Raw genomic sequence first — 13,814 nt, forward strand, 5'->3', positions numbered from 1 at the left:
AATTTTCGCAAAAAGTTTTTTGTGAAAAGAGAAAATCGTAAAAATTTGAGAAAATCGTGAAAATTTGAGAAAATCGTGAAAATTTGAGAAAATTCGTGATTTTTTTTTAAGGAATATAGGCACTGGATAGTGGTAAGAACGGTTTCCTTGCTATTGATAAAAATAGGGATTTTGAGCTGGTAGCAATATCTGACCAGAACTTTAAAATTATTGTCCTGATTGCTGCTAAAACCCACTTTGAATCTCAAAATTGATATTAACCTTTCACAGACGACTAGATAGTTTATCTGTTGACGATAAAAATAAACGACTAACCTCGGCTAATGTCGACTATATAACAAATATTTGTTCGAAATTATGAAGTAAGATAATCTGTTTAAAATGTTTTAAACGTTTTCGATCAAAGGCAGTCATAGATAGGATAATTATAGTCTGGGGATATGCAGTATAATACGGTGTTGAGGAATTTCACGCCGCGTCATTCACAATAACCCACAACGTGACATTTTCCTTATACAAAATGTGTCATTTTCTCAATTATTGTGAATGATGGGGCGCGAAATTCCTAGCAGCCAAAACCGTCTGTCATAAAGTTAATGATGGGAAATAATTTTTTGATTCATGCAATTAATAGCCTTAAGGTTTCCATAATTGCGGTTAGCATTATTACTAGCCACAAATTGAATTCGTCGCGACAATATTTCTTCGCTTGAAGTGTCAGCAGACAGTCTCAATTGTGAGTCAAATTTACGTGTTCTTAAAACCGGCTTTACTGATTGCGAAAATTTACAAACGACCACGTTATGGAACATTATTTTCTTTTATTTTCTTGAAAAATTAAGAGTAATTTCTGATCATTTTCATTTCCTTTGACAATTAACAAAAATAGCAAACATAGGTGGACACATGATGTTCTGATACTAAGTTGTTTCTTAATATATTTGCAGTTTGAGTTACAATTATGGAATTAGGAGTTTTTCTTGCCTGATTAATTCAATATTGTCCAAATGATTGAATTTATTTCCTGTGAGAAAAGAATTTTGTTTTCAATCAAAAATCCATCATCAGAACAATTGCAATTCAAGTCATTACCTTGATTTCTTCGGACTTCGATGATTAGAGTCATCTTCACGGCCTCGTTTCCGATCATTATGATGTGACGAAGATGAGCGACTTTTATCTTTGTCTTTACGACTATCTTTGTGGTGTTTGTCTCTGCTGCTGTTGTGTTTGGATGGGCTACTGTAATAAATCAATTTGTCGAATTGGTTAATGTTATCGATGCCGCATAATGATTCGTATGGGATTTTGGATAAAAAGCAGTTGCGTGTAGAAATGTTTACTTATATGTCACCGAGTGATAAATGTTTTTTCTAGGACCTACGATGTGTTCATTGTGACAATACACATCGTGTGCCTAAAAAAGCATTTAGCATCGAGTTGCACACACAGTTTCCCTTAAAATAGATAACGAAAATTTTGGCTTTCGTCTTTGACTTTAAAATTTTTTTCAGAGAAATGATAACAGATGGCGTTGCTACCTCCTCGCCCTCATCTGTTATCATTTCTCTGAATTTTTTAATTTTCGGGTTCGTTTCATATTTACATTCCGTGATTACTTTAGCTATCATAGCTTCGACATATTTGCATCGTGTGTTTTCGAAACGTACAATTTCTTTTAAGGCCAGGTCAAGATGTCTTACATCGCAATGTAAACATTGTGTAATAGTAAACGCCTTAACCTGCCCTTAATTATAACATAATCAAAGTAACACAAAAAAGGGAATTTATGTCTTGCCGTCAAGCTTTGTTCTTAGAGACATTTTACTGAGTGCAAAATGCACAAAAAATTAATTCAAATTAGGGTCAAAAAATTACGACAACAGCCTGGGATTTAAGATTAATCGGTCAATTATGTAACCAAAATGATTCGCATTATTGGTAAAGGACTTCGAAGCAACACAAAGCAAACGAAAAAAGATTTCTGTTCAATGTTCAAACAAACCTTTTCTTCTTCTTGTGAGCATCACGACTATTGCCCCCATGATAAAATAGAATAAAAGAGAGAAACAAGTGTTAAGCATACGTTCGGTATTAGAAAGTGGACAAAAGACGAAAGACATTGATGCCAATTGACGACAATTCCTTACCTGTGGTTGTTTTTGCTTTTGTGTTTATCATGACGATCTCGATCGCGGTCCGACTTTTTACTTTTGTGCGAAGTGATAGCGTATTCATCTTTGTTATCTTCTTCGGCGGCCTCGCGTTCCAGATCGGACCAATCCTTTCCGGATTCTTCTTCACTTCCAAGTTCTACGAGACATACGATTTGAATGAACATGAAGTTCAAAGTTAGATTTTTTAAAACTTACCTTCACTTTCGTCACTGTCATCCTCCGAGGCTTCTGAGTATTCAGAGTCATCATCAGAATCTTCTTCGCTATCCATATCTGAGGGTTCATACGCCTGTAATGTTTCGATTTGTTAATTTATCGATCGTTGACAGCCCATCACAATAAAGAGTTTACTTACGTCATCCTCTTCAGATTCTTCACTTCCAGCATCACCGTTTTCACCATCCGATTCAGGGTCCAAAAATGTCCATCCACCACTCTCAAAAAAGCCTTTCGGATCGTCGGTAATGGTTTTCATGATTTTGGTCCAATTAAGCGATTGAACACCTTCCGAATAGCGAATGTCACATGAGCTAAAAGCAGGATTAACCAACCGTTAAACAAAAATAATCTCGAAATTAAATACCAAACTTACTTCAACCACTCCTTCACATGATCACACATATTCATTGGAATGGCATTCACCATTGCAACCTTTTGATTGTAATTCTTAAATACGAAGATCATGTCAAAATTCCTTAAATGGAATTGAACTCGCTCGAAGTGGACCAATTCCACATCTTCCAATGTGATGACGAATGGTGGCCATTCGGTCAAATTCACCAAACTGCCCGATGTCGGTTGCAACAGTACCGTACTGCGGAACGGAGCACCGGGAAATCCGAGTTCCTTGAACGGTGTATCGAATTCAACCTGTTGCTTGGTCATCGATTCCACCTTCTCGCAGAAACTTTTGAATGCGGTCTTAAGTCGATGTCTCAATTCGCGTTCAGCTTGCTCAGCAGCTAAATCGTCACGGTCATGCATGTGCTGGTGTTTACCCAAATCGGTTGTAATCTCTCCGACTTCCGTGTAGAATTGAACGTCGACGTGCTTCTTTTTACCTAGAGAAATTTCCATTCAATCGAATCTCTTTTCAGGCAAAAACCGACGAACTTCTTACCAAACATAATAGCGTGTTTCAGATGAAAGTGCAGCAAAATGATCATTTCCCCATCGCACGGTTGGAAGAACGCACTCTGAATGTTATTGTACAATATGTCGACCTTATCACCTCGAACCGATGTGTACCGGAAACCATTTGTGTGTGCTTCCAATGAACCAGTCATTCGTTTTGTCACAATGTTCGGTCGGATGAACAGATCCTTCAATTTCGGATTGCCCTTGTTTGTCGACAATACCAGCGTGTCCTGCTTGACTAAATCTTCCTTTTCTCGTTCCTCAGCCTCTCTCGTTTTGAACCGTTTCTGCACATCTTTGATCAGCCGAAATGCTGTGTTCAGATTAGCCGATGGTGGAGTTAATTCACCCGGCTCCTTTGTGTTGATGCTTCGGTACGTTCTGTAAACAGAGATTTTTAGTATTTTTTCGCTGGATTTGGATGTAGCACTTACACTTCTTTTACGAAAGTAGCGTCTGGTTGCGGATATAATCCTCCCTCATTTCTGCCCATTGTAGCTCCGGGATGGAAGAAATTTATACGCAAGTAAGTGTAGTCGCCCTCAATGGATTGCGAAATATTTTTGATTGTGGAAATGTGAAACGGAACAGGGGCGCCGAACACTGGCATTATGACTGTCTCGTATTTTTTGTCTGAAATCGAAAGTCAATTTGATGACAAAATGAAGTCGCAAAATCGCCAAAAAATCACCTACCGACATACAACTTAAGGTCCTTAACTTCTGGCTCCCTTGGCATCTGGTTCACACTTTTGTACGACACCATGTTCTTTCGCGTTTTCTCGGCCTCCTTAACATCGCCCTGTTTATCGAGTCTCTCCTTCGCCCGTTCATTCAATTGAATCGCCAGTTCCTTTTGATGTTGCTTCCGTTTCTCTTCGGTGCTGTGTTCAGATCTCAATTTACTGTCCAATACTGTTGTGCGCTTTCCACGTCCGACAATTTCCTGCGGTTTTTCCGCTTCATTTTGATCTTCATCGTCTTCTTCCTCGTCGTCCTTCACAAAAATGCCGATATTTTTGATTTTTTTCTTCGATTGGGTCAAAACAGTCGCCGCCGTGTCATCATTCACAAGAACCGTGTCACCGATGAACAATGCATAAGTTTTGCCTTCTTTGTCGGCTGCTTCTTTATTGGTTAACGGGGACAAACCGACGTAGACGTTGAAAACCATTCCTTTCTTCACAATGGCATTGCATCTGGGTCCAATGATAATTGAGCTCTCTCTGAACTCGATTCCCATTCCGAAGCCGAACATTTTCGTCAATGAATCAACCAAATCGGGTTTTTCCTTTTTAGCGAAATTCAAACCGGCATCGTAGACATCGCAAAGTTTTTTGCCTGGCACGAGCAATTTCAAAAGTTCCTCCTCCAAATTGAGTAAGAAGTTGTAATTCTCTTGGATTGCATCGGTTGGATTCACCAATAATGTGCGAGAAATATTCGAACAGTACGATTTGTACCGGGCACCCAGTGAACATACGATCGCTCCGAAATGAATGAAGTTCTTGTCACTAGTCACACTAAATTTCAACGAGTAGTTGCCACCAGATTGGATAATAACGGGATAACATGTGTCCAAGTGATTGATGTCCACACCGCTAACATATCGTTTGTCTGCTAAAATCTTCTCCACATCTTCAGACAGTTTAGAATGTTTGACTTTCTTGTCGGCATCGATAATCTCCATGATTTGGTCTTTCAAATACTTCTGGAACACATCAATCGTTACCATGCAAGCTTTCTTTATAGTGACCACTTCCGATTCCTCTTTCGCCGACATAATGTAAGCTAGGGCTGGGCTGACATCCACTTTATCAAAATTTGCATCTTTGAAAGCTGCTTTCCACGAATCACAGAAGTCTCCCGGAAAATTGTCCTTAGCAAAAACGCCAACTGTCTTTCCCTTTTTGGCCTCTTTCATGACATTTAGCAAATTTTTGAAATTTTCTTTGTCTTTGTCAGTCTGTGGAGAAAACGAGCAAGAAAAATCGAAATTACATCAAATTCGTCACACCTAACCTCACATTTTGTATGTATTCGATAATTTCATCACGGTGTGCAATGAAATGAGACTCACCCGATCGCGAACCGTCAATTTGATGGAGGGAACGTTTTCTTCTTTGTGATTTTCCAGTTGTCTCAGTAGTTCTATTTTCTTTTTGCTGGCCAGAAAATGAACTGCGTCTTCAGTAAACACGGTTATGGTGTCCGTCAATTCATAGCCAATGAGCCATTGCTTATAAAGAATGACAAGAATTGTAGATAGGCGAAATGTAAAGTCGCTATCAGGCAACTTACCTGCAAAGCAGTTGATTTACTGTACAGAATTTCCTCATCGGCTCCGACTGCACACATCAAACAATCGATTTTGGTTAGGGAATCATCATGACTTATCTCGGGGCTCTGAAAATCATTTCAATGTAAAGTAACGGTGTAATATGTTATGCAATAAGAAAGAAGTAATCGAGGAAACTTGCAGGAATACAAAGACTTTAGGGCTGCAAAGTTGCCGTCGTTAGTGCACATACCTTCCATTCAGAATATAGTCTCTTTATTCGACGGAAAAACGCCTCTTTGTCTAACACCACGTTCGCCATTTTATCGCAAAGATTACCATTCAATTTAGAACGATTTTATGTTAAATGGAATTACTGAATTCGGGAACTTCGTGGATAAAATGAACAAATAAACCATTCAAGTCGACGAATATGGCGTTATAAATACTTCACCTAAATTCACCTAAACAGAGAAAAGCGCGGTATTGACAACTCGTGTATGTTGATGCGCTTAGTGTTTCCCGATGATAACAACACTGCATAATCGTCTGAGAATCCACCAGAGAGATGCGTACGGTTTAAATGAGGAAGTTATGCCAGAGAGATGCTAATATGACGGCTGGTACGCCGTTTTAACCAATGAAAGTTTCCACTTTCATTGGTATTTTGCAAGGCTGTATACTTTGGGGAGGTCACGCAGATGCAGATACGCGGGTTACACACCACGTTTCATACAAAAATTTCACCACGCCACACAAATTCAATTTTGGTGAATTTGTTTGTATGGAAAAGGTGTGTTCCCGCGTATCTAATAAAATGGCGATCTGCGTGACCTCCCCAAAGTATACAGCCTTGGGTATTTTGTGCCACCGAGAATTGAAATACGACAGATTTCTATACCGATAACTAGATTTAAAAGTCGAAAATTTCAACATCAGTTTAATGGGACATTTCAACACTCAAAGCAGTGTTGTTATGGAATTTGTATGAGTTATTACAGCATTCTTTTAAAAAAATGCAAAGCACTGTGATCGATCAAATTTGAAGAGTGATAGATCTCTTCGTTTGGTGAAACTGATGACGGAAACGTGAGGAATGGTGGGGAAAAGTGTGCAAACTAATCGAAACCAACTTCACAATTTCACATAGTAATGAATAAGTGAGTGCGTCCAATTCTTTGAAATGAATGCAAATGAACTAAATACGGGGAATTCCCTTAGAAGCAAAGTTGGCTGTCATTAGTTTGCACACAAAACCGAACAATCGATCGTCACGCCAGCGCTCATTTTAGTGATCTATTGTTTACAATGAAAATTATGACTTTTTGGGCATTTGTCTATTTCAATTCTCGGTTGGCACAAAGCATGATGTGTTACATGTATTGTAATGAGATTTTTTCAGCACACCACCCAATTTTCTTGGGTCTAGTGCTCAAAAAATCAACATTACAATACTTGTAACACAACATACTATTAGGCACTAGATGTGTAGATCACCCTGACGTGCGAGTTTTAAGTTATTTTGTAATAAAAATGAAAATGAAACGAGTGCGTGGACTTGAAGAATGTAGATTAAAGCATTTATCATCGAGTTGTATTCAACGTTCTTCGCAATAAAGACAACGGAAAGTCCTGATTTTCGTCACTTGTTGTGAAAACATGCATTTTACCTTGAAGTCAATGTTTGGACCAGAAAAATGACGACAACAGTTTGGGATTACAGAAAATTAATCGGCCAATTATGTCACCAAAATGTATCGCATTATTAGCAAAGCTTTCGAAGCAACACAAAGCAAATAAAATAGTATTTTTCCTAACGCATGCTAAGAGGCTTTTTTTAGCGAACGAGAGGTTTTTAGCAAGAGCCGGAGGCGAGTGCTGGAATCGAGTTCGCTAAAAAAGCCTCTTAGCATAAGTTAGGAACAACGTTTTGTTTGTAGTCGCTATATTTCAACACTAGACAAACAAAAATATTTCTGTTCAATAAATATTCAAACAAACATTTTCACAGCGCAGACGAGAAAATAGGTATTTCTACAACGGCGCTGCGAAAGTGAACTTTCTCATGCCTGATATGGGAGATTTAGACGTTTGTTTGGGTTTGTTCCAAGTAACTGTAATCACGAACTTTGACAACCGAACAACGACAATTTCATCCACAGAAACGTCGCTACGTGATGTTTCATACAAATCGAGCAACGTCGCCTACGCAATTTACACAGAAATATTATTGAGGTTATGGTTCTTTTAACAGGTTCTTTCAGAACCTTGCACATTTCCAAGGTTTGGAAAGAACAGTTTAAGGCAACTCTGAGTTGATCACGAAGGCGGTGACACACAGATTTTGACAATCTAGATACATTTTGTTGAACACACTCATTACAGATTATTCGAAATGTCAACTTGATAAAAATATTTTTTTTCTTGAAGTTTTCTTTTCATACAATTGGTAATTAGTGTGTTAAACAAAATGCGAAACAACATGTGTCTACTTGTTAACATTTGTGTGTCACCCGCCTTCGTGGGTATTAACCAAAGTATATGAACACTGAAGGTAGCGCAGTCCCTCAGGGAATAGCAAGAAATACGGATCCCGACTTTAAGGTGAATTTCGTATGACGCCAATACATATATTTACAGCATGTTGTACGCATGTGTATTGATATACAATAAATTCACTTCAAAGTAGGGATTCACATGTTTTTGCGGATCTGCGCTACCTTCAGTGTTTATATACTTTGGTCTTAACCTGTTCTTTCAGAAACTTGCACATTTTTACGTTCGGATGTGTCCAATCTCTCTGGTTTCGTCGACATAGCAGTCACCGCCAGACCGCCAGACACACTCTTTGTTGTTCATTAAACGCACCCACATTTAAATAAATGACATTTCGCATTTTGTTTGACTCACTTTTATTTGCAACAATTAATCTTTTTGTTAATTTTTCTTATTATTTGTTGAAACGCAACAATCACCTAATTAAATTACCTACTTGCAACGGCAAAAGAACACTACAAGCATTTAACGGTTATAGTTTTGTACGTGAATCTTTACTTCTTAAAATCATGCCTCGAGCATCGAACAAGTGTCGGAATAAGTCATAAATCGAAAAGATTAAATTGCAAACTACATAATTAGATTCCGTGTCGTTGATGGGATTTTGTACATTTTTGTGTGTGTTCGCATTTCAACAGTAAAATGGAGAAAATTGAGGATGAGGATACAAATAATGCGAACAGAGCTAACAATACATTGCCGCATGATGAACATGACGAACAGGATGATGACGAAAGTGAGTTTTTATTAATACTTTGCAATTTATTTTTTATTTGTTGTTGCTTCCGTCCCATTTTGCATCCCTTTTTTTGGTTCGATTATTTCTAATTTGATTTTGCATGTTTTATTACAATGATTGAACGTTAGTAGGCACTCATCTCGACTGTTTCGCTAACGAAACATGGAAATTCAACAGGTGGTTGAGAGATGGTGAATGTTAATATAAGCTGTCATGATTTTTTTTGTTGTTTCTTTCTTTCCTTTTGTTTTTTTTTACAATGATTGTGTAAATTACCAGAGACTCGTACGTGAATCCAGAAAATATATCAAAATATTGGACATAAATTCATCTTTCCTCAGAGTATAGATCAACCAAGTGACTAAGATTAGGGAACCCTAGATTTGCTTGATATTTGCTCAAGTAAGGCGCGTGTTTTTTTTTTTTTTTGATGGATAACATTGAGTTCACATGGTTCACATCAACAATTTCTGAAGTTGAATTTAATTTTTTTAAATTCAATTTGTCGCATGAAACAATTTCTTTATTTATTGAAAATGACAAATGATTGTCAGCAGCGAGAACTGACCGCAAAAAATTAAAGGAAATATAACAATCGTAGAAGACTATGTTATGACTCTAGTTATTGTGTTGTTCTCGTGACAATTACACAATATTGATGTTATGAAGAATTGATAATTATCTCGTTCTCATTTTGTTTATCAGTAGTGTCAGTAACACCTACGCATTAGGTTATTGACTCTTCAAATTCAATTACGTAAGCTTTCGAATATATTTGGTCAAGCTGAGTGTTATTGACTTCAGACTCTTTTAGCGATCCGAACGCATTACCGTTTCAAATATAATGTACACACACCCTTTAGTGTGTTGTCTGAAACGTCATACAATTTCTTCCACAAACCCTTTCTAAACCAGCGTCTTCGTGCGAGTCTTCGAAGTCGATTTTTTTTTTACTTTTAATTCGTTTTATATGTGTGTTTTTAACCGCTCTTCATATCCCGAAGCCGTCTTGATGACACAGGATGTTTTATTTCAGCTGTGATGCGAGTTAAGAACCAAACTACTCCGAATATGCTACTGTTGGAAGATGGCACATTTGATGAACTTCCCACTCACATTCATCGAGCACTCGAATCTTTGCGAAAAAATCGACCGAGTAAAATGCATATTCTTAGAGCGCTTGTCTATATTGTTTCACTGGAATCCGGCTTTCACACAATTGACGACAGTGAACCGTTTAATATCGCGTCCGGATGCTTCAACATAGATAACATCAAAAAGAACATCGGATACGTTAGTGAAATCTCGCAAGATGATACGGTGTTAATGAAACTCTCTCTGACTGAATCTTCCACTGACGACAATTACAAGCTGATGACGCGAGAGATCGGTGATGCGTTGTGTATAACGTTTTCCCATCGAGGCCAACCCGGGAAAAGCATTTACTTGTCAGCTTCTCGTTATGTACTTAACGCTAAACTGATGGAACCAGCCAAATGTTTGAATAATCTCAAAGAATTGTCAATGAAATTGAAAGATTTTCTGTTCACACCGATTCGAAACCGTCACTCCGAAAGCAATAATGAATTATTTCCTAGTTTAAATGGGCTACCGCCCGAAGTTGTATGGATGATTTTTAACAAACTAAATACATCATCGTTACGCAGTTTGTCAATGACCTGCTTGCGAATGAACAGTGAAACTAAAAACTATAGACAATCTCGAGGCTATGTTTAAATTGAAAAATACTTGAAATACACACGATTTTATAATGAAAAATTACTTGAGTTTCCTATACATCGACTACCTACGGGATAAGCTACATCAACAGTAAAAATCGATCGATGTTCAAAGATAGTGTTAACTGAAGATGCTCGTTGTTTTGACTATATCGTTGTATTGTTCAAGTTGGCGATGGTGATGGCTCTACTGAAATACACACACGAATAAAATTAGCAATTGCATTCCAAACCTAACGTTTCTAACAAAAACTTTTGAATCTCGTGTTTCGCAAATGATTATACTCAGCTTTTTGCAAACAATTGTCGAATCAGCTTCAGTGGTAGTATGTGCATATATATAATTTCTGTAGATAAAAGCAAATTTGTTCTTCATAAAAAAAAAACTTATTTTATAGAAGCAAAAACAAAACTGAAATCAATAAAAGAAAAACAAAAAGCAATTTCGTTTCACCTTCAAACTATTTAAAAATTAAAAACTTTATTTGCTCCTTTTATCGCTCCATTTTAGTTATATTTCTTTTTCATTTTCTGTTTCGTTTCGATTTTATTTCAGGTGTTGCAACGGATGACTCGTCTATAAGTAATTCTACACTGCCGACAGGTAAATATCATCGTCGCTCTTTGTTTCTTAAACGAAAATTCATATTTATATTAAATACAGACCGTGTACTTGGCGGAAAAATGCCATGTAATGCAAAATTTTAATGTGAAATTGTTTGCACTCAGCAAAATACTCCTAAAACTCTAAATAGGTCAACTGAAGTCAAAAGACGGTTTGACCTGGAAGTTCAGGTCATTTATTGTTGAAAAAGAACCTGGCGTGATTTGCTGATGTTTTCTTTCAAATTTTAGAGATGAGGTCAACAATTTTCATACACATCTTTCAGGTCGCCTGTCAGGTATTTTCATCACAGATTTAGGCATAGCACTATAAACCATGAGTTACCTGATTTGTTTAGCTTTAACTTCTTGTAAACGGCAGTCACGATACAATTAAGTGTCGTGTTGCATTTTATAACAAATATTGTAACTCTTAGAGTGATTCTTTTGACTACTGAATCAGAATCATTTTCCAGTGGAATTTTTTATCAAAGCTTATGTGGCTAGTTGGAGGTGACCTGTGACCGTGACATATCAAGAGCTGGTGCCTGTGCACACACCCAGTAGAGTTTGAACGTTGAACCACTGACAGTTGGAGTTATCCACTTGGATCCCCCTTTTTACTCTCCGGTTCATCGTAAGCGTGCATTGTATATACTAAACAAATCACGTTTACCGTGAACAGCGCTGGATCGCTACTCGAGTTATGTTGAAACTTAATCTAACAACAATCACCGTCGCTCGACAAAGTGGTCGGACTAGCTACTAAATGCGGATGTTATTTCATTTTTGTCTTTTGTCAATTACCTCTTGTCTGACCACAGCGACGCATTACCTGTTTACTTGTATCTCACACATTTTCTCATTCCTTTATTTTACTCTATCCTCAATCCTCACTCATGCACAATTATCCCACCACACGAGCACAATAGCACAAGATATGTGGGCCTCCAACAGTCACTCATTCCCTCGAACGTGCTGCTCAGCTCGTACGAAGATGAAATTGGTTCAGATGAGTCCAATTGCTCGAAATCAATGAACTACCAAGTCCAAGCCACGGGTGCCTCCAATGACCGCACACAGATTTCAGATCTCTAATCGCATCTACGATGAGATATGAGAAGTTGAAATTTGTAACCGATTTCATCTGGAAATTTTTTGAAGTCATTAGAAAGGTAATTTCATGTTCTTTCATGGCAAATAGGGTCTTATTGAGATTTAGAAGCATCTAAGATGAAAGTGTTTAAACTAAACGCTCATATTTCATCGCAGGTGCTTCCAACGACCATGTACGTTTAGTGTATCTGGAGAAATTTCCATAAGAAAAGCGCAAGTTTTCAGCTTTCGGCTCCGCACAAGCTTAGAAGAATTTTTTTAAAAATTGGTTCTAGTGTCGAACACCTTTCTAGGCACATAAAAAAATTTGTAAAAGGTTAAATAATTGAATATGTTATCAGTAATAGTTACTGAATAATCTAGAACTTAGAGATTTGAAGTGAAATTATAGGAGAAATTGAATCAAGGAATTTAAATCTGAAATAAAATTTTGGTGCCACGACTGGGACCCGAACCCAGAATCTCCACTTTGCCGGGGTGTTGCTCTAACCAATTGAGCTACCGTGGACATATTAATTTCAGATCTAATTTCGAACCGTTGTTACATTACTAACCGCATGTATATGTAGCCAAATCGTGCATATTTTATGCCAGTAATACAGGCCATTGTGCACTGATATCACTTGTTTCTAGCATTTATACACGTTTCGTGCCACCTACACATACATGTGTCCGTTGTATTCTCTTATAACTCAGTGTCCATTATTTTTGTATATGTACTGAATGTCGACATCAATTCGATGCCATCTAAATGTACAGTGATACCGCTATCAACACATGAATGCATTGATCGCATAGGACAACGAGAATACCTCGAATGATTAAGATAATTGAATATGTTATCAGTAATAGTTACTGAATAATCTAGAACTTAGAGATTCGAAGTGAAATTATAGGAGAAATTGAATCAAGGAATTTAAATCTGATTTTTTTTTTTTTTTTTTTTTATTTCAGATTTAAATTCCTTGATTCATTTTCTCCTATAATTTCACTTCAAATCTAAAAGGTTAAATCTTCTCGACAGTTTCGCAGGTTTGTACACCTTCACGTTTACAAAGAAAAATACTTCCCTTTCCTTTTGTTCAATTATGAGCAAATGAACACTAAATGGCTTTGACGCCCAAATACACCCAGTAAAACTTGCGAAACTGTTGCTTCGCATTATTCCAACAACACATTAGACCAAATGAATTTGTTCCAAAACATTTGAATAATGTGAAAAATAATCTCACACATTTATCTTTAATTCATTCACCCTTAATTTGACTCATATATTTTAAACATACCTCAGAAAGCTTCTGGAAATCTTCCGACTGATATTAATTAATGAAGTTTTGAAAGTATTTAATTCTCCAGCTCTGAATAATACATTGTTCTTTGTTGGATGTTTGTTTTCACATTGTATTATTGTGGGCTTATGAACTTATATGGAAATATACATTGTTTACGAATTCCGCACACCAAGGGTTG

At 37.1% G+C, this 13,814-nt stretch overlaps 2 protein-coding genes across 8 annotated transcripts in view; one reads left to right on the forward strand and one right to left on the reverse strand.

Annotated features, from left to right (window-relative positions):
* Window positions 1-801: 801 nt before the first annotated feature.
* LOC119075700 (FACT complex subunit spt16) lies at window positions 802-6,088 on the reverse strand. 6 transcript variants are annotated; one of them, XM_037182235.1, is made up of 14 exons: window positions 6,046-6,063; window positions 5,845-5,980; window positions 5,615-5,719; window positions 5,394-5,552; window positions 4,010-5,279; window positions 3,749-3,947; window positions 3,298-3,695; window positions 2,770-3,238; window positions 2,533-2,707; window positions 2,373-2,466; window positions 2,151-2,313; window positions 2,006-2,032; window positions 1,093-1,242; window positions 802-1,024 (listed from the first exon to the last, which is right to left on the reverse strand). In XM_037182235.1, the coding sequence occupies exons 2-14, from the start codon at window positions 5,911-5,913 to the stop codon at window positions 1,018-1,020; spliced, it is 3,285 nt and encodes a 1,094-aa protein (XP_037038130.1). In that variant the 5' UTR covers window positions 5,914-5,980; window positions 6,046-6,063; the 3' UTR covers window positions 802-1,017. The 6 variants fall into 6 exon arrangements, with proteins under 6 accessions (XP_037038130.1, XP_037038124.1, XP_037038139.1 ...); XM_037182229.1 differs by having other exon boundaries at window positions 5,845-6,088; XM_037182244.1 differs by lacking the exon at window positions 2,006-2,032 and having other exon boundaries at window positions 5,845-6,088.
* A 2,379-nt stretch (window positions 6,089-8,467) lies between these two features.
* The window catches only part of LOC119076046 (phosphatase and actin regulator 1), a 101,577-nt gene continuing 96,230 nt past the window's right edge, over window positions 8,468-13,814 (forward strand). Inside the window, exons 1-2 of one of the 2 annotated variants that reach the window (XM_037182729.1) lie at window positions 8,468-8,883; window positions 11,182-11,229. In XM_037182729.1, coding sequence (XP_037038624.1) covers window positions 8,790-8,883; window positions 11,182-11,229 — 142 coding nt within the window. In that variant the 5' untranslated portion in view covers window positions 8,468-8,789. The remainder of the gene's footprint in view (window positions 8,884-11,181; window positions 11,230-13,814) is intronic. The other variant, XM_037182737.1, reaches the window with a different exon arrangement.

The sequence above is a fragment of the Bradysia coprophila genome, chromosome III (assembly GCF_014529535.1).
Source record: "Bradysia coprophila strain Holo2 chromosome III, BU_Bcop_v1, whole genome shotgun sequence".
NCBI classification, from domain to species: Eukaryota; Metazoa; Arthropoda; class Insecta; order Diptera; family Sciaridae; genus Bradysia; species Bradysia coprophila.

Bases quoted from the DNA above. Each gene is read 5' to 3' on its own strand.
- LOC119075700 (XM_037182229.1), bottom strand. From the start codon at position 5,913: ATGGCGAACGTGGTGTTAGACAAAGAGGCGTTTTTCCGTCGAATAAAG. The intron at 3,239-3,297 runs GTAAGAAGTTCG...AAATTTCTCTAG, and splicing joins GAAACACGCTATTATGTTTG to GTAAAAAGAAGCACGTCGAC. The intron at 2,033-2,150 runs GTAAGGAATTGT...TGGGGGCAATAG, and splicing joins AAAAGCAAAAACAACCACAG to TCGTGATGCTCACAAGAAGA.